At 52.5% G+C, this 22,419-nt stretch overlaps 9 protein-coding genes across 9 annotated transcripts; 3 read left to right on the top strand and 6 right to left on the bottom strand.

Moving 5' to 3' along the window:
* Positions 1-359: 359 nt before the first annotated feature.
* On the top strand, positions 360-2,208 carry DL89DRAFT_277090 (MFS general substrate transporter; the record flags this gene model as incomplete). The annotated part of the gene is made up of 1 exon (XM_040889414.1): positions 360-2,208. Exon 1 carries the CDS (start codon positions 583-585, stop codon positions 2,206-2,208), a length of 1,626 nt encoding a protein of 541 aa, XP_040747348.1. The 5' UTR covers positions 360-582.
* A 1,203-nt stretch (positions 2,209-3,411) lies between these two features.
* DL89DRAFT_264093 (alpha/beta-hydrolase) lies at positions 3,412-4,217 on the top strand. The gene has a single exon (XM_040886100.1). The coding sequence runs from the start codon at positions 3,457-3,459 to the stop codon at positions 4,168-4,170; it is 714 nt and encodes a 237-aa protein (XP_040747347.1). The 5' UTR covers positions 3,412-3,456; the 3' UTR covers positions 4,171-4,217.
* Positions 4,218-10,570: 6,353 nt separating this feature from the next.
* DL89DRAFT_319747 (MFS general substrate transporter) lies at positions 10,571-13,368 on the top strand (the record flags this gene model as incomplete). Its single annotated transcript, XM_040891150.1, has 5 exons — positions 10,571-11,103; positions 11,139-11,564; positions 11,617-12,395; positions 12,692-13,253; positions 13,360-13,368. Exons 1-5 carry the CDS (start codon positions 10,804-10,806, stop codon positions 13,366-13,368), a joined length of 2,076 nt encoding a protein of 691 aa, XP_040747346.1. The 5' UTR covers positions 10,571-10,803.
* A 110-nt stretch (positions 13,369-13,478) lies between these two features.
* DL89DRAFT_319746 (cyclin-domain-containing protein) lies at positions 13,479-14,197 on the bottom strand (the record flags this gene model as incomplete). Its single annotated transcript, XM_040891149.1, has 3 exons — positions 14,116-14,197; positions 13,591-13,966; positions 13,479-13,559 (listed from the first exon to the last, which is right to left on the bottom strand). Exons 1-3 carry the CDS (start codon positions 14,181-14,183, stop codon positions 13,479-13,481), a joined length of 525 nt encoding a protein of 174 aa, XP_040747345.1. The 5' UTR covers positions 14,184-14,197.
* A 300-nt stretch (positions 14,198-14,497) lies between these two features.
* DL89DRAFT_264088 (uncharacterized protein) lies at positions 14,498-16,429 on the bottom strand (the record flags this gene model as incomplete). Its single annotated transcript, XM_040886099.1, has 4 exons — positions 14,498-14,861; positions 14,890-15,411; positions 15,440-16,207; positions 16,418-16,429. 4 exons carry the CDS (start codon positions 16,427-16,429, stop codon positions 14,820-14,822), a joined length of 1,344 nt encoding a protein of 447 aa, XP_040747344.1. The 3' UTR covers positions 14,498-14,819.
* A 2,154-nt stretch (positions 16,430-18,583) lies between these two features.
* DL89DRAFT_10208 (uncharacterized protein) lies at positions 18,584-19,605 on the bottom strand. Its single transcript, XM_040883005.1, has one exon. The coding sequence runs from the start codon at positions 19,408-19,410 to the stop codon at positions 18,865-18,867; it is 546 nt and encodes a 181-aa protein (XP_040747343.1). The 5' UTR covers positions 19,411-19,605; the 3' UTR covers positions 18,584-18,864.
* On the bottom strand, positions 19,542-20,302 carry DL89DRAFT_10271 (uncharacterized protein). Its single transcript, XM_040883013.1, has one exon. The coding sequence runs from the start codon at positions 20,205-20,207 to the stop codon at positions 19,674-19,676; it is 534 nt and encodes a 177-aa protein (XP_040747342.1). The 5' UTR covers positions 20,208-20,302; the 3' UTR covers positions 19,542-19,673.
* Positions 20,126-21,239, bottom strand: DL89DRAFT_10278 (uncharacterized protein). Its single transcript, XM_040883014.1, has one exon. The coding sequence runs from the start codon at positions 21,027-21,029 to the stop codon at positions 20,250-20,252; it is 780 nt and encodes a 259-aa protein (XP_040747341.1). The 5' UTR covers positions 21,030-21,239; the 3' UTR covers positions 20,126-20,249.
* Positions 21,219-22,264, bottom strand: DL89DRAFT_10205 (uncharacterized protein). The gene has a single exon (XM_040883004.1). It carries the CDS (start codon positions 22,114-22,116, stop codon positions 21,409-21,411), a length of 708 nt encoding a protein of 235 aa, XP_040747340.1. The 5' UTR covers positions 22,117-22,264; the 3' UTR covers positions 21,219-21,408.
* Positions 22,265-22,419: the final 155 nt, after the last annotated feature.

Below are 22,419 nucleotides of genomic sequence, written 5' to 3'. Positions count from 1 at the left end.
GGTTTCGCGCGCCTTTCGTAGCAGGCTTTTGCCTTTGTAGCTAGCGCGTATCCCTTTATAGCGCATATGCAGCAAAATCGCACTGGCTGCAATGAGGGATCGCCATTTTGGCTAATTCAATTAGCGGTTTCGACTGGAGGTTTCATGCCTCACAGCATAGGATGTCATTCTAGTAGTCCCTACTCCGTGCACTGCTGCTTTGGACAAATAGCGCATGGCCTAGTGGAGAGCCGGCATACCACCTAGCTTGAGAGGAAAAACAACAAATCGAGATGGCCATAGACTATCTCATTGCACCGCGCACTGCGTGCATATAAAGGACGAGCCGGGTGCCGCCTGGAAACGACGAAAGAGAAGCACCCACATCTGGCCAAGTATAATATATTTCCTTTTATCTTCACGAACCTATTTTCTCATTGACACATACCTGCACTCAAAAAATGGCCTCGCACTCACAGAAGGATGATGTTGAGCCAGGGCTGGTTGACCCGAGGCAGGTTGCACCCTACGCCCAGCAGCTCGAGACAACTGAAAACTCATCCGCCAACACCACCTACTCTATTTCCGATATCGAACTGAAAGATGCAAAGCAATACTCATCCTCGGCAACAGACAACTCTGACAGAGTCACAGCCGATAGCGACGCCGACGCCTGACGCCAGGGAGACCCGCACTCAGCTCCTGTCCGGCGGCAAGCTTGCCATGGCCATCATCAGTCTCGACCTATCCATGTTCCTGGCTGCAATTGACATGACCATTGTCGCCACCACATACGTCCCAATTGGCGACAAGTTTAACTCGCTTGACCGCGCCGAGTGGATTATCAGCAGCTATCTCATTGCCCAAACCGCGTTCCAGTCAATCTACGGCAAAATATCAGACGTCCTTGGTCGTGTCGAGACTATGGTCTTGGCCATCATCATATTCCTCATCGGCTCCATCCTCTGCGCAGTGTCCAACTCGCTCAACATGCTGATTGCCAGCCGTGTTATCCAGGGTATCGGCGGCGGTGGGCTTGTCAGCATGGTCCTCATCGTTATTGCTGACATCCTGAACGAGCGCCAGCGTGGAAAATACATCGGTGTTTTTACTGGAACCTGGGGACTCAGCGCAGCCATTGGTCCGGCTCTTGGCGGTGTCATCGTCCAGAATACAAAGTGGCAGGTCATTTTCTGGATCAACATCCCCATTTGTGTCATCTCTGCAGCCATGATTGTTTTCCTCCTGCGCATCCCTCGCCCCAAGGGCTCATGGAAGGAGAAGGTCAAGCGCATCGACTTTGTTGGCTCGTTTTTGTCCCTTGTCGGCATCACGCTTATTTTGCTGGCGCTGGCCTGGGGCGGCCGTGACTATGAGTGGAACTCGGTTGCAGTTATCTGCTGCTTTGTGTTTGGTACGGTTGTCATTATCGCCTGCGTGTTCTACGAGTGGAAGGTGCCCCAGGTGCCCATCATCCCGGTCAGGCTGTTCAAGATTCGCAACGTCTTCTTCTCTTGCATGTCGCACCTGTTTTTCGGATTTGGCTTCTTTGGCCCTATTACCTTCATCCCGCAGTGGGCTCTGGTCGTCAAGCAGGCGTCCAACATCACGTCTGGCCTCTATTTGCTTCCATTTGCCCTTATGATGGTACTGGGCTCGGTTTCAGCCGGTATTTTCACAGCCAAGACCGGCAAGTACCGCGAGATGGTCTGGTTTGGAACTGCTGTGCTCACACTAGGCAACGGTCTGTTCATCACGCTCGATACAAACACAAGCGTTGGCAAGGTCATGGGCTTCATGATTGTTGGTGGCTTTGGTCTTGGTGCTGCCCTGCAAACGCTCCCGCTGGCTGCTCAGGCTGCTGTGACCGGAAAGCACCTGGCTTCCATCACTGCGGTTGCTCTCTTCTTCCGCTCGGTCGGCAACATCCTTGCCGTGTCTGTTCTCAGCAACATCATCCAAAACAAGCTCAAAACACAAATCGCTGTTGTCATTGAGCACTTCCCCACATATGCACAGACGATCCTCCACATCACAAAGGACCAGTCGCTTATCAACAAAGCCAGCATCCCTGACGAGCTCAAGGCAGAAATCATGAAGGCATACTCGGCGTCTCTGCGCGATGCATTTATTGTCCTGACTGTTTTCACTGGCATCAGCTTCCTTCTCTCTCTGGCCTTCAAGCACATGCCGCTCAAGACGACCCTCAAGAAGTCGCTGGAGGATTAGTGTATTTCTACTTTGCCTTTTTACAATAATATCGCAACCAAGGCCATTTATGATGAGGATATATGCACTAGTGCAACCAACTGCAATTTGACGACCCTCTCTAGCAATCCCTGTTTCCAAAATCGAGATTCGCGTTCTCACTTCCAGTTTAGATCATGATCCAATTAACTACTCCTCGGGATCACCCTAGCCGCGAGACGCATATCCTGATGAACCAGTTGAGTAAATAGCAACAATGAAAGTTGGTCGGAGGCGCAACAATGGCATTTAAGACCAGCAGCGTAGGAAACAGAAACAAGGGTGTCGAAGCATTATGATGTACGGATGAGTGGGCTAGTTTATTCAGCTGGCTATAGCCTCCTGGGTCGTATGTGGACCAAGCGCTATCGACACGGAACCAGAAGACAAACATTGCTTCAGGGGTGAGGAAGATGCCATTAAATGCTGCCTCGGCCTGTCCACGGCAAATTTCCTGCGCAGCCTAACCATGTAGTGCATATGCATTTGAAATGACTCTGCCATGGTCATTTTGGATTTCCGTCCCTGGCAATATCCATTGGGAATATCACCTTAGCCCACAGGACTTTGAGCAAAGTTGTCAGGCCTTTGCCCACTAATTTCCAGAAGGACTGGATCATCAGACAGTCAAAAAATAGGGTAACATGTCCCTATACGGGGCATGACAAATTGGACCACTGTCATCTTCATCCAGGATGAAGTGTTTTATCTGTGCAGCCGTTGTAATGCTACCATGGCGAATGTTCCATAAAAGGGAGAGGTATTTCCGCATCACTTTCATTCTAGGAGTACCCTGCCAGCGCGGTCTCGGTGTGCGATACCTTGGCAGTTGACAGTATTTCGACCTATCCATGTCAGCTGGAGGGCCTTGTTTGACCATGCAGGCAGCAGCTGGACATACACTACACAGATACATTGATTTGTTCATCTGATCTGCAGATGGATTCTTGGGTTAATTTTATGATTAACACGGGATATTATCGGAACGGAAAAACTAAAATTCCAGCAGCCAGCACCACGGAAATGGCGGTGGGTCTTGCCCGTCTGTTGTACCGAACAGGCAGCTGATGGACGGACTTTGCACACGACTGCTGCTAAATCACAGGTATGTTTCGATCTAGAGGTAGCTCTTGGCGTTCATATATATAGCGGTGCTTGGTTCTGTCCACAATAGCTTGTGGCCATCAAGATTCTATTCCAGACTTGTATATCAACTCTTATCTCAACACCATGTCGTTTGTCGAAGCCTGCTGCAACACTCCGCCTGTCACGGCCAAGTATGTCAAGGCTGGGGAAATTCGCACTATCGATGGGACTGATGTCTACTTTGCTGGTCCAGGATCATCCAAGTTAGGCCTGATTTTTTGCTACGACATTTTTGGCTTCCATCCAAATGCATTTCAGTTTGCCGATATCCTGGGCAATGCTGGCTTCCGCGTTGCAATTCCTGACTTCCTCAAGGGCAAGCCAGTTACTACTGCTGAGCTTGGCAACCGCGAGCTCATTGCCGAGTTTGCTGCCAAGCGTGCCCCGTGGTCCTTCAACAAAGCAACTTACGAAATGGCACACAGTGCCCTCCTGAGTGAGGGTGCGGAAAAGATCGGTGCTGTTGGCCTTTGCTGGGGTGCCAAACTTGCCATCAGCGCGCTAGCTGAGGATCTTGCCGTTGCTGCCATACTGATCCACCCCAGCATGCTAACAGCTGATGATTTCTCTGAGGCTGCTGGTCCTGTTCTGCTGATTGAAACTAGGGATGAGAAGGATCTCAGCGAAGAGTTTGCCCTAGTAAAAGCCCGCTACTCTCTATCCGTGCGCGATCGCTACGATGATATGCACCATGGCTTCACTGGTGCCCGTGGCGACTACTCGAAGAAGGAGCAGGCTGATCGTGCCAACCAGGCTATCAAGGCCACAATCACGTTCTTTGCAGGTGTTGCCAACTAGATAAATGTCAATACATCTAAGCATCATCGCCGATATTTTGGTATTTCAAATACACAGTTCCTGCCTTCTATCGTTCTACCCACACCTGAGGTTGGTATACTTGTTCAGCTAGGATGGCGAATGTAAATGACAGGGATTTCTGAAAGTAAATTCAGTGGCCATTGCTAGAGTGAATAGGATTGAGTATTGTGGATGAATTATATTTTTGTCTGCCCCGGTAATGCGGATATCGCCAGGCCACATATCCTGCAAAAGCTGATGTGCCTTCTACATGGGCATGCACTGTGCTGGGATTCGATAGGATGCTATCCACTCAAACAGGCACTGTACCATATTGAGCCAGGTCCAGGACCAGACATAATTAGAGTTCTGAGCTAGTGTCGCGACCCTATTTAAAGGTCACGAGCTTCGTCTACTCGCCCAGGCACTAATCAATTGATAGGGACAGTTGATATTATTAAACAAGAAGAGATGATTCCTCCCGGGTCACTCCTGGAGTGATCCGGTGTCTATTTTATAGCCTTAACTATGTGGCCTCGCCTAGGGTGATGAATCAGTCTCATCATCTGTGATCGGCTGAGTCGCATAAGCATTGGCTTTGAGTGACTGTGGTGTGATCACCACATCATCCTCCTCTTTAAGAAGGGGTAGCCCTTTCCTGGTAACCATGGTCTTGGGTGGCATCGCTGTGGTCCACATGCTCAAACGATCATGGTGCACCAGTTCCGCAACTCGGCGTCCTTGTGGCGTCACAAGCTTATATGTGTTGAACGGAGCACGTTCCCACACCATATACGGGCCGAGCCATGGAGGGTCCAACTTCTTCTTGGCCATATTCTTCACCTTGACCCAATGTCTAACGTCATAGGGTTTCCCCGTTTTTGTCGCCTTAGAATAAACCTCATTCATTCTGTGTGCGGCGGCAAATTGACGTTCGCGAGCGATATGGCAGGTCGAATTGACCTTGCTCAAGCGGAGGACTTCTTGGGCATAGACATCACGGTTGTCCTTGTTGTTCCAAGAGACCGGTGGTATACTATCCAGTGGTAGCCTTGGTTCTTTTCCGAACAACATGAAGAACGGGGACAACTTCGTCACAGCATGCATTCGAACTCTTGTTGCCCACACTGCCTGGGGTAGATATTGATCCCAGCGGTGCTTGGCATGGAACGCAAGTTTCGATAGCATCTGGCCTACCACACCATTGGCACATTCAGTCTTGCCATTGGTTTGCGGGTGGTAGGATGATGTCTTGAGGTGACGAACATGGTTGCGGCGAAGGTAAGCACTTGTGACCTCACTAAGGAATGCAGAGCCACGATCAGACAGGATCTCTACTGGGGCACCGTACTGGAGTGCGATCTCACAGTAGATGAAGTCGGCAACCGTTTCAGCTGTAGCATCCTTTGTAGCTTTAGCCACGATCCAGTTTGATGTGTGCTCGATCGCCAGTAAAATCCAAGCGTTTCCTGACAATGTGCGGGGCATAATGCCAATGAAATCAATGCCCCAGCGAACAAATAGCTCAGCCGGCGGCACTAGCGCATTCATCGGGGCCTTTGACTTGTCATCTCTGCCAGCAGTCGCTGCCTGACATACTGGACATTGGGCAATGATGTCTTCCACATATGAGCGCATATGAAGCCACCAATGCCGCAGATGCATCAAGCCGTACACTGAGGATACACCTAGATGTGCGAAATCCAAGTGATAGGCCTGGACAAGTGCAATGCGTGCTCTTTCCCCCTCTACGATGGGAAGCCAGGTCCTATGCTTCTTGATAAGCAGCACGTTCTGCTTGGATAGTCGCAAATTGGGCAATGCACGTTGTACTCAGTTGACCTCTGGCTTAGTCACCTGCTCCGGCGGTGGTTGCTTCAGTATCAGAGCTCGGGCTGTCAGCTCCCACTTCTCCACCGGTGTTAATTCCTGCTTCGTAGTGGCCACCAGTGTGGCGAGATCAAACCGACGGGATAAGGAGTCAGCAACCACGTTGGCCTGGCCCTTCAGGTATACGACCTTGGGTGCTATGCTCATCCAGCACTCTAGCCAGCGGGCTATGCGACCATGGGGATTTTGCTCCGCGAAGACACCAATCAGGGACTGATGGTCAGTATAGACTGTAACCTTGTAACCGCGTACAATGTACTCCCAGGTTTCGAAAGCATAGACGATGCCTAGCATCTCGCGCTCTCGAGCCGAATAGTTACGTTCAGCTGGTCGTAAGGAGCGACTAGCAAATGCAACCGGGTGTAGGAAGTCGCCATAGGCCTGGGCTAGAACAGCCCCAATCGCGAAAGAGCTTGCATCGGACTCGATCACAAATAGGCGGTCCCAGTCCGGCGCCTTCAGCACGGGTGCTGCTGTCACAGCCTTTTTAAGGGCTGCAAAAGCCAGCCGTGCGTTGGCAGACCAGTTGACGTCATCCTTCATGGTCCGCTCGTGGGTCAGTTGGTAAAGCGGCGCAGCGATCGATGCAAATCCAGGTACGAAACGACGATAGTATGAGCAAAGGCCCAGGAATGACAGTACGTCGCGTGCTGTATTCGGCAATGGCCATTCCTCAACCACTTCGAGCTTGTCCTGACAGGGCGTAATCCCACAGTCAGTCACCATATGGCCCAGAAACTGTACCGATTTGGCAGCGAAGGTACACTTTGATGGCTTCAGGTGCAGATCTGCCTTGCGCAGCGCCTCCAGGACCAATCGTACATGTTGTCTATGTGTCTCCATATCCACCGAGTATATCAGAATATCATCCAGATATACCAAGACGAACTTGTCGAGAAATGGCTGAAGTACAATGTTCATCAACCGTTGGAATGTCGATGGAGCATTGCACAAACCAAATGGCATCACCAAGAATTCATACGCGCCATAGCACGTGGTGAATGCCATCTTCTCGATGTCGTCGTTGGCCATTCTGATCTGATGATACCCTGATCGGAGGTCCAGCGAAGAGAACACACGTGCAGTACCAATCTGGTCCAGACAATCGTCGACCCGTGGTAACGGATACTTGTCCTTGATCGTCCGCTTGTTCAATAAACGGTAGTCGACACACATGCGGGTAGAGCCATCCTTTTTTCCAACAAGGATTATTGGATGAGCCCATGGTGACGATGACGGGCGAATCAAGCCTTGTGCTAACATGTCGTCGAGCTGTGCCTTCAATTCCGACAATTGCTTCCGGCCCATGCGATACGACGCAAGCGCATGCGGTGGGCCATCCTCTAGCCGAATAGAATGCTCGACCGACCGGTGAGGTGGCAGTTCTATCACTGGCGCGAATAGTGACTCGAACTCTTGTATCGTCTGCTCAAGTTCTCGATCCTGGCAGACCACCTCTACGCCATTTGGGTTTGCTGGTCGGCGCAACAGCACAACCCATGCGTCCAATATTTTCCGGTCCCGAACTATACGGTGTAAGCCATTCAGGCTAATCACTGATTCCGGTACCGCCGTAGTAACCGTGATCTCTGAGCGTGAGCCATTGTGTTCTAGAATCCACTGGTTAGACTGGTAATCGGGAGTTAACCAGTTTTCCAACCACCAGTCGTAGCCAAGTATGATGTCTGTTCGATTCAACGGCAGCACAAATGCCGTAACCGGAACACATAATGCACCCACCACGAGGTCAAAGTGCACCGAGACTGAGATCTGGTGCACCGAACCGTCAGCCAAAGCAGCTGAATATCCAGACTCCTGGACTGTTTTAAGGCCCAAGTCTGATACTAGCTTTCGGCTGACAAATGAAGTAGTGGCACCCGAGTCCAGCAACGCTCTGACTGGGCGCCCGAGAACCGTGCCAATGAGCTGTGGTCTAGTTCCTGACCCGATCTGCAGTGAGGATAACTGCACGATCTTCACCTTTTTTGTCGGTTTATCATCAATCAATGACTTACACCGACGTTTTGGGCTACTGGCATCCGATTCATCCCAAGGCTGATCCAAATATGACCAGTCTTGGAAGGCATCGACAAACACATCGTCGCTGGTGACTGATCCTCCAGGATCAAATGTAGTGTCATCAACATGTTCGTCGAGATCATCTGCGGGTGACCTGCCTTCCCCCTCTGGCTCGCGAGAGTCAAAGTTCAGGGCTGGCAGTTCTGGTGTGGGCAACAGCAAATCCGTCACTGCTGCCCTGCACCTTTTCCTGGCTTCTTGGTGCAGTTCTGCGAAACATGACTAGGATCACCGCAAGCAAAGCAACGGCGTTGTGCACGTAGCCATTGCTTACATGTGGGGTGGTCCTTGGCCAAGGGTACCGAGATGGAACCGACCTTGATCCAAATGATCGAGCTACCCTTCGTGTATACCGCAGAAACTTCCATTGGTTCTGGTTGAGCTGGCAGACTGGATATGCCAGTTGCTGCTGGCTGCAACCCCGTAGCCTCTGCTACTGTCTGTTCTAACACATCGGCATTGTTGACTAGCCGTAGTGCTTCTACAAACTCAGTAGGCGCTTTCCGAACCAGCGCTTTATAGAGACTAGGATTCAGCCCATGCAGGAAATACGAAATTCGCTCAATGTCTGCGATATCGCTGCCGCCTACGATTTCTGCTTCCGCCACGATATATTGCTGTAGAGTTTTACCCCGCTGGTTCAGCTCAATCAAGCGGTGTCGGAAGACATACAGGTGGTCAGGACGCGAAAGCATTGAGTCGAATTCTGCAATGAAGAACGCCGGTGTGGCCATGATCAAAGCCTGCCGCCCCGGGTGTCGGCTTAAGTGCGCGTCGATCATCGTCTTGGCCTGTCCGACTACTGCATTTCGTAAGTACAACGCCTTTTGAGGCAACGTGCCAGATTGCATTGTGTCCATGTACGCTGACCATTTATCTCCCCAATTCTTAAAGGTAACATTCGACGTCACCATGTCGTATGGTTCAATATTCGGTGCTTCGTTGGCATGGACTGTCACTGCTCCTGGTTGGTTCTGGCTGTCCATCCTCTGCTGGATATAGCCCACGAGACGATCGCCCAGGACAGGATGCTCGTTCAGCAGCTGCAGGAGTTGGTTGAACTGGGCCTCCTGCTGCTCAGAGGTCGGGTTAGCGTTGGTACTGGCATTAGCGTTGTTGTTCATGGTGCTGAAAAATGGAGTGGACGTAGACGATAGTTCTGAGGACAGAATAAGGGACTTGGGTGATGCTACCAATGTCGCGACCCTATTTAAAGGTCACGAGCTTCGTCTACTCGCCCAGGCACTAATCAATTGATAGGGACAGTTGATATTATTAAACAAGAAGAGATGATTCCTCCCGGGTCACTCCTGGAGTGATCCGGTGTCTATTTTATAGCCTTAACTATGTGGCCTCGCCTAGGGTGATGAATCAGTCTCATCATCTGTGATCGGCTGAGTCGCATAAGCATTGGCTTTGAGTGACTGTGGTGTGATCACCACACTAGCCAGCTGTGATCTGCACGCATATTCCGGAACAGCCAGCTCTTTTGCTGGACCAACCAAGGCAACCGGCTGCCATTCTCGTTTGCGTTTGGTTCATGTATGTGAGAAACACCGAAGATGATTTGTCTGTTTCCGATTCGCATCTCCTCCACCACGAGCACACATCATGCACATGCTAAAGAGGGGGTCCACAGTCCCACACTCCATACATAGGCTTTATTGGGGTTCTGAAAATCCGGTATTCCTTTGCAAAAGCTAGCAGGTGGAGCGCTTGCAGATCTAGCTATCGGCCCCTATGAACCATAGCGTTTGGTTCACCCGCTGCATGCTTGACCTGCTTCTTTATCTGATTCCTGCATTATCCATTGTATTCAAGCCAAATGGGTCCCTCGACAAGGTTGGTCAGAAGCACGTACATACCCCGGAGAGAATAATGGACATGCGTGGTGAGTGGATTGGCAAGCTCAGATTATCTTGAAACACCGATGAACGTTTACAGTTGTAAAAAAAATCAATGGGACCTATACGACTGTCAATGGTGCTGCTGATTTCTAAAGATACAAATCTTTGGCATCCCAATAAATCAGAAGACCAGCGTGCTCCAAAGGGAAGAAATCAGTCGTCCAGGATAGCTGCTGGTCAGCTAAAGCCAACAAAAAATATGTTATCTAGTTTTTGAAAGCTGGGTACACCAAGGTTGGGGACTCATGCTGGATCTAAAAATACTTCCTCTGGAAAGAAATAGGACAGATATCTGCAAGGTTCCTAGCATGCTCTAGTGGATTTGCTCAGTCTGTTCTTTATCGCATTTGCGTTGCGTGCTATAAGGGACTAGGAGTTTGCGCTTGACATCATTCTGGAAACCTGCTTTTTTAAGATATCCATTGTGCTGAGGAGCAACCACCAGCGGTTTCCTCTATTTAAACCAGTGGTCTCAGCATGGCTCCTGTCCAAAGAGTACCATGACTCAACACACTCATTACTTCATTTCCTCTCATCTCCGGATCCATTTGTAGCCAAAATTCTGCATTTGATAAGCCAACAATTAATTATTATCTGTACACGTACTCATCGTCACAATGTCACAACCTTCAAGACCAGAGTATTTCCTGGAATGCGGCCAGGGGCATTCATTCTACCAAACTCTGGAAAGCCAGTCCTAACCTAACCATCAACACTCCCTACAACGCAGCATCAAACAGCTCGACTGCAACCATCAATGAGAAGTCCAGTCATCAACACCAGCGAATATGCCGATACCAAGGAGACCCGCACCCAGCTGCTCTCCGGGTACAGGCTGGCGATGGCCATCATCAGCCTGGATATCCTTGTGTTCCTGTCGGCTATCGACATGACCATCGTGGCCACCACCTACATCCCCATCGGCGACAAGTTTGGGTCGGTGGATCGCGCCGAGTGGATTATTACCAGCTACCTGATCACCACAACGGCCATCCAGCCCATCTACGGCAAGATCTCTGACGTGATCGGACGCGTCGAGACCATCGTCATGGCGATTGTGGTTTTCCTCATCGGGCTCGATCCTGTGTGCAGGTGTCCAACTCGCTCAACATGCTGATTGCCAGCCGGGCAATCAAGGGCCTGGGCGGCGCCGGGCTCATGAGCATGGCGCTGATAGTCATTGCCGACATCATGAACGAGCGCCAGCGCGGCAAGTACGTGGGCATTTTCTCGGGCACCTGGGGGCTGGGCTCGGCCATTGCGCCGATGATTGGCGGCCTCATTGTCGAGAAGAGCAAGTGGCCGGTGGTGTTCTGGATCAACATCCCGTTCTGCGTCATCTCTGCCGCCCTCATTGTCATGCTGCTGCGGATTCCGCGGCCCAAGGGGTCGATGCTCGAGAAGCTGAAGAAGGTCGACTTTATCGGCTCGCTCCTGTCGCTGGCCGGGCTCACCCTGGTGCTGCTGGCGCTGACCTGGGGCGGCCGCGACTACGCGTGGTCATCGGCTGCCGGTGGTGTCGTGCTTTGTGGTCGGGTTTGTCATTCTGGCCGCCTTTGTGTTCTACGAGTACAGGTTTGCGGTGGAGCCCATCATGCCCATGCACCTGTTCAACCGGCGCAACGTGATTCTGTGCTCGCTGGCGCACATTTTCTTTGGCTTTGGCGTCAACGGCCCCATCACATTCATTCCGATGTGGGCGCTGGTCGTCAAGCACGCGTCATACGTGACCTCGGGGCTGTATCTGCTGCCGTTCTCCATCGCCATGGTGATTTCGTCGGTGGCGGGCGGGGTCCTGGTCAGCCGTCTGGGCAGGTTCCGCGAGATCATCTGGTTCGGCGCAGCGATGCTGACGCTAGGCAACGGCCTCCTGATCCTGCTCGGCACCGATGCCAGCCTGGGCAAGATCATCGGTCTGCTTGTCGCCGGAGGACTTGGGTTCGGCAGCTGCATCCAGACGCTGACGCTTGCTGCGCAGTCGGCAGTCACTGGCAAGGACCTGGCGGCAACGACAACAGTCAACCTGTTCTTCCGCTCGCTGGGCCAGATTCTGTCAGTGGCGGTCATGAGCAACATTATCCAGAACAAGCTGCGCACCGAGATCGGCGAGGTGGTGGCGCGGTTCCCAGCACACATGCACGAGATTCTGGAGGTGCTCAAGGACCAGTCGACGATCAGCAGCTCGGGTATGCCTGAGAGCGTCAAGGCTGCGATCCAGTTTGCGTACTGGGACTCGCTGAAGGTCGGGTTCATTGCGCTGACTGCATTCACAGGTGTGTTCTTGCTGCTGACGCTTGGTATCCAGCACAAGGAGCTGGAGACAACGCTCAAGAAGACGATTGATGACTAGTCGTAAAGGGATGGGCGGCAAAACTTGTTTTCATATATTTCGTTAAATTATATACAATTAAAGCTTTTACTTGCTTATGTTGGCCTGTATTCCGTACATGTGAAAAATGCACCTTTGGCTGATCCCGTCTTCCTTAGAAGCGACTCCATATTCCAGCGACTACATAAGAAGGAGTGTTTTGGCAGCGTGTGACAATCAAACCAGCCATTTTCCACCTATTTCGTCAGTTCTTTGCTCGCGTTTATTCCTCGTTTTTTCAAACCTCCCCATGGCCACAAACAGTGTAAGCTTCAAGTTCGCTCACCAAGCGGCGGATCGGCCTCGGCATCTACTACCTGCTCGCCGTGGTCAATTCCTGGCAGACGGTAAAGTACGCTGTCAAGCCCACCACCACGCTGCTTATTGCGTACCCAACAATCTCCGGCTCGCGCACGGCCTTCTACGGCCTGCTGCTGTCGACGCTGGGCGACATCTTCCTGATGATCCCGCGCGAGGACATGTTCGTTCCCGGCCTTCTGTCGTTCCTGGTCGCGCACATCCTCTATATCTCGGCGTTCAGCGCGCGCTGGAGGATGTCATGGAGCATCGTGCCGCTGAGCGCGTACTCGGCGATCATGGTTAATCTCTTGTACCCGGGTGTGGCCAAGGAGGAGGCGGCGGTGCAGATTGGCGTCGTGGTGTATGTTCTGGTTATCACGGCTATGGTGTACAAGGCATCGCTGACGGGCAGCGGCACGCTGATCTTTGGCACTATTCTGTTTGCGATCTCGGACTCGGTGCTGGCGTGGAACAAGTTCATTGCAGTGCAGCAGTGGGGCGAGTTCACGGTCATGCTCACGTATTATGCGGCGACAGCTGTGCATATCTCTTGTTCATTGTTGAAAATAAAGGCGCAAGTGCAGCAATTTCAATAGGGTGTATGCAGTTGTGATGAGCTCGCCTTCTCTGCTGATTTATTAAAAGTACACATAGAAGTATCGAGGCAGATGCAGAAAAGATAGCGGCAGATTGGCGCAACAAGGAGGCGGCTGGCCGGACACGCACTGTTCTATACGGCGAGGGAAAGAAGGGGGAGGGGCCTTTTACAGTTGCTGGACCGACTGCTGCTGCATGCCCAATTTCTGCGCCGCAACCAAATCGGTCTGTAGCACCGACTTTGGGTCCTGGCGCACCAGCGTATTGTAGTATTGCTACGAGCTGCTCTTGCGTGGCCACCAGATGCCACCCCATCATGTCCAGCAGCTCGACCTCCAAGGCATTCAGCTCGTGCAGCGAGATGCCGCCCACCTTCGCGTAGTGCAGATTCGTGCAATATGCATCGCACAGGGTCTTGATTGCCACCGTCCCCGCGGCAATGATAAACCGGTGCACGGTCAGCGACGAGATCGTGAATGTCGGGTTGCGCTCGCATATCCGGTCCACGTATATCAGGATTATCAGCATGCACGCCGGCTCCATCGACGCGTACCTGGCCACCCGCAGCAGATAGTCGTTCACGGAGATGTTTGGCGGCGCCCGCGAGTGGAAGCGTGTTGGCCGCTGAGTTGTCGTCGGCAGCCGGATCGTTGTACTGCACCACACGCGAAAGCATGTTTCCTATAAATACAAATCGAGAATGAGCAATCTTGCAATCAACGCGCTTCGATAGCATGTACACATGACATTGACGCCAGAAAACACGTAGCGTGGGTGTATCTCGTACCTACTAGCCGTGTCAACCTCTCTATGTCGGCCTCAAAGTACGAGTCAGGCATGACAAAGACCTGGCTTTGAGGGTCCAATGCCATGGTATGCAGAAGGATAGGGGTGAGTTATGGATATGATAATGGCTGTAGACACGTTGCTGAAGGGACAAAATGGGCTGGCATTCCGCAGAAAGCTAATGACTACGACAGTTATGTTGTATGTGCAGTGTGCTTCTCCTTGAGTTTCGCGTAACGGCCTACAATGCGCTGCTGTATTTTCCTCCCCGAGTTATTGTCTTGTCCAAGGTTTGGCTCATTCAGCAGATTAGGCAGGGCAAAGAAACTGATAAGGAGGATAGCAAACAAAAATTATGTATTATAGAAATGCGCAGAAAGGAGTTGAGAGAGGGGGAAAGGGGTAGTAAAAAGTTTTATTGCGAACATCAAAAGCACTCGGTATTCAAGCAGGGGGCAGGCGACAAAGCAGGTGAGATAGGATCAATTATTGCCAAAAGCGGGATCGAGCGCGAGGTTTTTTCGGGCACTAGCGAGATAGGATCACAAGCGGGGTTTAGACGCGCCAATGGCTGCTCCGCCCTGGACCACCAGGCACCGCCAGCAGTCTGACATTGGACGGCACCAGGCTTGGTACACGGAATGTTAATTAGAAAAGAGGTAATAAAGGCTGCGGAGCGAGTTACGGGGGAGGGGGTGCATGTGCATTGGCCCAGGTCCGTCCTAGGCGGTGGCGTGCGAGGCACCAGCAGCAGCAGGCGGGTCCTGGCTCGGGCTCTTTGCACCAGCTAACGCTGCCCTGGCGAATAAAGTCCAGAACCGACTTCAGCTCGCCCAGTATCTGCTTCTCGACCTGCAGCTGGTCCTTGGCGTACGTGGCAAACAGGTCCTGGAAGTCCCTCTCCCTGTTCGCCTCAAAGGCCTGCAGGTCGGCAGCCAGCACACGATCAACCCGCTCGGCCCTCTCCTGCTTGCCATCGGCGTCGGCCTTGGCGACATTGAACTCGTCAAGCGTCGCCTGCACCTGTTCCGGGCTGATGGATGACGACGCGCGCAGCACAGCCACCGACTGGCGCTTGCGCTCCAGCTGGTGCTGGGCTACCTGGTGTTCGGTGAAGATGACCTGGCGGTTCATCAGCGTCTTCTGCACGTTCTCGCACGAAATGGTGTAGATGTCCTCGACAGCGATGGTCCGTGAGCCTTCCGTGTTGGCCTGCATCTGTGCCGAGTGGCCCATGTGTACAAATGACTTGCCAAACCGCTTGAATGTCCGTGCCAGCTGTGGGTTGTGTTCGATTACGCCCACTGACGTCAGCTTGTTGCCCACGTCACGCAGGATCTACTGATAGACGCGTGCGCGTGCGCGCCAGGCGCCCGTGCCACCGCCGGGCCTCGGGCAGGTTCCTGCCAAACAGGGCCAGGTTATCTGACGTCTTCTCCAGGTGCTGCTCAAACGGCGTCGGGTTGGCGCTATGCGAGATCTTCTGCTTGCTCTTGCCCCACGAGAAGAAACCTGTGTTCGACTGCGGCGGTTGCGGAACCACCGGTGCAAGCGCCGGGTTGAATGCAAATGGCGCTTCGACAAACTGCCTCAGCTCGTAGTCCTGCCGCAGGATCGGGTGGATCGAGACGCGCGACAGCCACTGCTGCAGCAGCATCACCACCAGCCGGTCGTTCTGGTAGTCAGGCACGTATTTGCTCACCGTGGTGCCAGGTCCCAGCGTCGGTACCAGGCACTCAGGGTATGTTCCGCGTAGGTGTGCCTCCAGCCGCTCAAATTCTACCTGGTTGCGCTCGATGCCCGTGTACTTGCGCCGCCGGTACGGGCTGAGGTTCGTGGTTACATCAAATGTGTATCCGGGCACCCGCTTCGACCGGTCCACAATGCGGCCCACTGAAAACGACAGCAGCGGCACTGGCTGCTTGGCGCTCTCCGGCGGTGGTGTCGGCACTCGCTGCTCGCCATTGCCCACATGCACGTCATCCCTGCTGCTGTCAGCCGTTACATTGGTCTGTTTGCTAGTCCAGAACGCGCCGTTAGCCTCGTGGTTATCGTCGGTCTGTGCTGCTACCGGAATTTGTAACGGGTCGCGGTGCGGATCAATGTCGTCCTCGCTAAACATTTGAATTAGTATGATATAAAGGTACAAAAATGATTTTTTCTACCGAAACAGAAAGTGAGAGACCAGCAAAGCAGAATGCTGCTCACCTCCCCTACCACGTGATGATGACGCTCGAACTTTTGGCTTCAGTTTTCCACACACACCTTGCTGTGGGACTCGGTTCCAGCAGCTCCCATCGGTTCGTGAAGCGGGAACGACATGAATCGGCATGGTCTTGATGTGCCATTACATCATGTGTTGCTATTTATATCAGTAGCATGAGTACACAGGCGTACGTCATACCTTCCACCTGCATCATCATACCCTGCACAGATAGATGTGGACAGCAAGACCAGGCGTACTTATCGTTGTCAAAGTCCTTTGGATCCTTGCGGCACGTGGGAAGATCTCGTCTACAAAGTGCTGGCTCATGCTTTTCTCACTTGTCCATAACCCTCGACTCTTTCTTCCGCAGACAGAGGGATGTCTCAGCAGGGCATAGCTCCTCTCACAGATTGCTGTGGTGCTTGGAAAACACAACCTCCATCGCCATAGAGAACATAGATATGTGGCGCAAAGGCAATCGGGTGAGCGCTCATCACGAGTCAACCAAGTGGAATCTTGGTGGCACACCAGCCTTCGGGTCGGGCCTTTAGACAGCGTTCACAAACCGGTGCACTACAAAGAAACATTCAAATTATTGGATTAGCAGTTGCCAATAACTGAAACAGAAAGCAGTATACGGCTTGCCTGCTTCATTGAAGCTAAGGCTCAGGGGTTCCTTTATCCAGTTGATGGTTATATCAGCAGCAGACAGGATTGGGCTCGCCTGGATTACTGCAGAAGTGGCCTCTTGCATGGGCAAGCCATGTCTCGTACATATTCTTCAGCTTCTCACTAAGCCTCCTGCACCTAAATATGAGACGTTCTAACAACCCGATGGAGGCCGTGTCGAAACTCGGGGTTCCTCCTATGTTTTCAAAGGGCAGTATTGCACTGTTTAGAGATTGCATGAAGTTGACTCTTAAGGCTCGCGATTCTCTCTACACGCTCTTCCTCAGCTCTCTTGGCCATCACCTCCATCACCACCTCAGCCCGCTTGGCCGCTTCCCTCACCGCCTCAATAAGCCTGCACGGCCTAAAGCACTAAAACAGGCAACTGTCTAGAACACGTTACTCTCCAAGCACCTTCCACGACGTATATTGAACGTATGAAATATGCTGTATGAAGAAGAAGAATCGCCAGTGAAGGCAGGTCCGTCTAATAGTGGCCGGTCGCTCAGAATAGTATGCGCCATTGTGCTAAAGTCTTGATCCATGGTTCTAAGATCATAAGGATTGGAACCACAGTCTCTCCACCTCCTAAGTCAAGCCTCAAGCTGGGTTACCTATCCCGCAGGTGTAGGCCACCTATCTGGAGTGGTGACTGGAAGCTACTGACGCCATCTGCAAAGCAGCCTAATTCAGTTCCGCTTGCGGTGGCAATACCGACGAATGGAGTCAGCTTGGTGTCAGTACGCAAGTGCTTGATCGGTCGGTTCAGGGCTGTTATTGTTGTCTATATAGTTGGGGGGTTTTCAAACCCATGGTGTGGAGATAGAGGAAGAATGCATTTCTTCCACCATTTCCAGATGACCAGAGTCCCATGCCTTTACGCCAGACGTGACTGCGCAATTCAGGGACAGCAAGCAACCGCAAAATGGACCAAGGCTCACGACACAGCTCATGAGCAGCATACCACACCCATCAAGTGAAACAGCATTTATTTTCCATTGTCTCCAAAAGCATCCAGGTGGCACATGGTCTAGGGCAGAAACCATGCTCCGTACATAAGAGCTGCCGAGAATTGGATTGCGTAGGGCATTAACTATTGGTGCTGTTTCTTGTATGATGCGATACATACGTTCAATTTCTGAACATATCGCGTATGTATGATCGGTACAGGCAATCCGGCCATATATTTACGCATGTATCGTATATCAGCATATGTCAGGTGTCGCATTACATATATATTGGCATTGATCGAACGAGATATAGTGCGTCGCAGCTACATGGATGTTGTTGGATATCATGCTTGGCTGTAGCATACATGAATACCGAACCATTCGATGTAGCACTTGCTAATGAGGCATATCAGTCTTAAAAGACCAATCGCTTGGTAAAGTTGATCTTTTGTCGCGTCATTTATTTCCAAGTGCAGCCAAAGACTGCCTGCAAAGCGTACTCACCTAAAGATCGATTAAATAACGAGTCTGAGGATGCTATCTACCCAGTACCTTGCCCTGCATTCTGGGATTTGAGCTTGGAGCCCATGACTTCACATAGGCTCTGCTGGATGCCGGTCAACCGACCCTGCACCTGGCACAGCTCTTCCAGCGACTGCGAGCCGGCATCCATCAAAAGCGCCTCTAGCTGCCCCAGCACGCCTGGACAGAGTCGGTGGTGGTGTGCGCTTCTTGGACCTCTTCGATTTGCGCTTTTTTGTGGGTGTGCTCTGTTCGCTGGTGCAGTCACTACTGGCCTGCGGCGACACGCGAGAGCGCTTTTTCGGCTGGCTGGCTTGGCTGGCCTGATACGCCAGAGATTTCTGGTGGCACTGCGGGCGGGTCCTGGGTGGGTGCCATATCGACATCAGCAGGTTCCTGGAATGACTTTTGGCGCTCTCTTCACCAGTGCATCGGATTCAAGAATCCCACACAACGCCTTGACAAGACCTGAGGCAGTCGTTTTGCTATCAAGTATTGGCGAGTGTTCGGCAGCCACCAGAAATGAAGCCAATTCATCTTGAGGCAGTGGTGTAGATGCTGCAGGGTCGGATTCGAGTACCTTGTCCAATACACCTCCGAGCTGGCACAGTATCTGGTGAACTGTTTGGGGGTCTTTGATTTTGTCGAGCATCGAGATAGGTCTGGATCGAACAGGCTAATACCGAGCAAGTAAAAGCAGAGCCGAGACTTTTCGTCAGTTACTTCAGCCTCAGCAAATGCCGAGATCGATTCGGGCGCAGTCCACGTACCACCGCAGGCAGAACCAACAGCTGCGATTCCAAGCAGCACGCTTATCGAACATGCATGTGGTACCCACTCGGCAGCATCTGCGCTCTTGGCAGATTCTCGAGCTAGTCTGGCAAAAATAGCTGCCGTTGGCTGATGGACCACTAGGTTCGTTTCCTTAATCAGCCTGACCACAGCGTCATCAGCGCACTTCCACATAAGGAGCCCAGCGTTTCACAGTACTGCTTTCCTCCGATTCATTCGTCGAGTCGCATGGCGCAGTAATGGGTGGCTGTTTCAGCAGCGTATCTGCAAACCACGGTGACCCGGAAAACAGAATGATCCGTTTGAAAAACACGTACGCCAAGCACTCCAAATCGGAATCAGAATCCAAGCCATAGCAGCTTTACGTCGCTTGGTAGACTCAGTTGCTCCAGGGACAGATACCAGGGCCTCGGCAAGGCCATCGCGATTGGCACTGTCTATGAACTGCAGCAGGTGAAAGGCGATGCGCATCCCGAGGTTGGCTGCCAGGGCTGAATGATCCAGCGTGTTCTGGCCATGCCACGCAGATGACGACTCGAAGCGACCTCCAACACGACGCCTGATATGCCGCCATTTCGACCGATAGCGTCGTTCAACCAAAGCGTCAATGTCATGGCATTCGTTAGATGCGCAACTGGGATAGGCCGAGAAGGAGTTGTGGGCTCAGCTTCGGTTGCCGGAAGTAATGCTGCTAACGCGCTCGTGAACTCGGACACGACTGCTGTCACCTTGGCTGTAGAGTCATCCACTGGTGGAAAGACCTGATCAACTACATCAGGGCCAAGTGATACGGTTTGTGCCAAGCGAGTGCCGACATTGTTTGTGATTGCGTAGAACAGAACTTCGTGTGGCGACTTCGGGTTCTCGCTTTCCACAAGTGGACAGCCGCATGGCTCCTGACCCGGACAAATAGGTGCAGTGGTGACAAAAACCGACCATATCGACGCTAGATACGAAGCTGATATCCTCATTCGTATCGTTTATCAAGCGCGTTTAGAGATGTGCAAACAGCATCACACAAGCATACGAACGACGGCAATCCACCAGTAGGCATCGTGGAACTCGCCGGAGCACAACGCAGCGATATACCCACCGATATATTCGATAACTATCGGCACAATCCCGCTTGCCGACTCGACTGGAACGCCGACCACATACTGGCCTAGCACCTGGGTATTGTCGCCTTTAGTGAACTCGTCCACAGATGAGAACGGGCCATGGGTTTCGGCCAAGCTCTTGCCATCGCCTGCTGCTAGAGTCGTCGTACCAATGATCATCGGGGAGACAACAAACTTTGGGATCTTATCCGGGGACAGCACGAACTGGTTTAGCAGCGCCGTCAGCACTCGTGCAACGACCTCCATGACCTCGATGCTACCATCCGCAACAACAGCCTTTGTGATCGGCTTGATCAGTGTTTCGGTGTGTGTGGCTACACCGTCGCCTAACGCATATACCAACGTCGCCCAGCACCGCACGCATGCCAAGCGAACCTCCACTGCCGATTCCTTGTTGCTCAGAATGGACACGATTGGTGTCATAATCAGTTGAACGCACTTTTTGAACCCTACACGGCCCTCCCACTGAAACGCATATACCAGACACCGCCACTGCATCAGCGCCGCGACCAGTACTTGCGGGTCTGCCGAATTAAAGCACTCCTGGATCACCCTCAGCATTTCGTTGATGCGTGGCCGGATATGCTTCGCGCACACAGTCACCAGCATGCCCCAGACGCGCGCCGCATACACGTGCTGGTGCTGCTGAGTCATCCGCGTCAATTGCTTGATCATCTGGCCGAGCTGCGAGTCCAAGAATGCCTTTGCTTCCGAGTTCAGCTCAGCCTTGTGTGCATCGGCGGCGAGCCACGGGATGTTGAGCCGGATTATCGAGTCAGGCCTTCGACCGCACACGCGGCGCTGGGCTGACAAGAGCGCGCAGCACGGGGAAGCACCAAAACGACGCCAGTTTGCGCATGTCTCCAGGCAAACCGGCGCACCAGCGCATCGATAGCTGTCAGGCACTCATATGCAATTGATGTGGATGTCTCGTGTTGCGCCATGATCCGGCTGCAGATCCGCACGATCCTCGGCAGCAGTGGTTGTAGGATCAGCAGCGGTGGGCGCATAATGCCAAAGCACCAGCTCGCGGTCCTGCATATTGCCTTATCGCCTAAATGTCGCTCTGTCTGCTCACACACGGTAGTGAGCGTGTCAGCAAGGCGTTGCGTAGGCAGTAGTACGCATATAGGGCTCGGTGTAGAGCAGGCATCCCAAGGCATTTGAGAATCGGCACAATCAGCTGCTTTGGCAGGTGGTCTGCAGAGAGATCGCGGTGGAGGCAATCCAGGAGCTCCACAGTTTTTGTCTTCAGCTGGGACAGTTGCGGTGTATGCTTTGCCGCCAGTCCTGCCAGCTCATTGTATAAGCCACAGGCAACAGCAACAGCCTGGCTGTCCTCCTTGACCGTTGTTGCTGACAACCTGTCCACATCCCGCGGAAACAGCTGCTCAAACGGCATGTCCTCCTCTGATTCCTTATTGCCGTTTCCAAACAGAACCCGTGCCGCCTCGTCCTGCCTGCTGGGCGACAACAGCGGCCACGCCGACTGCACGCTGGACTGCTGCATGTTGTCGCTGCTGAGCTGCGGTGGTATTGTGTCTAGCGATCGCGCGTTGCGTTTCAAAATGCTGCGAGGCGTGGGCCGACTGCGAGCCCGCGTTGGCGAGGATTGAGGGGTCATGCCGGTTGTGAACTCTTGTGTTTGTGGCGAAAAGTACACCCGTTTGGCCGACGACCCGCGCACCGCCGCTGCTGCCCTTGTGCGGGCTGTTACCGGTGTTGTGTGCGAGCAATCGTCCAGCGCATTTGGGCTTGTCATTGGAAAATGCAGAAAAATAAAGCAAACAGACAAAAGCAAGAGAGGAGAAGAACGGGAATACAAGCACCCCACCCCACGCTTAAGCTGGGGGATTAAAAAATAAAGAAATCTAAATTGGACGCGTTTTGTTGATCCCCTTGTCTTGCGGTGGGCTACTTGCTTGCCAAATCGCCTCCACTCCTCATCTACCTCCACAGAGAGCTTGCAGTTGCTGGAGCTTGTAAACTGACAGCCTAGACCGAAGAGCTAAGAATGGACTGAGCAACTGGTAGAGCAGACACGCGGTTCCATCAGCCAGGAAGA

This window comes from Linderina pennispora (assembly GCF_002104995.1).
Source record: "Linderina pennispora strain ATCC 12442 chromosome Unknown DL89scaffold_1, whole genome shotgun sequence".
Classification (NCBI taxonomy): domain Eukaryota; kingdom Fungi; phylum Kickxellomycota; class Kickxellomycetes; order Kickxellales; family Kickxellaceae; genus Linderina; species Linderina pennispora.
The sequence above is the reverse complement of the archived record's forward strand: the minus strand, read 5'-3'. Positions and strand labels throughout refer to the sequence as shown.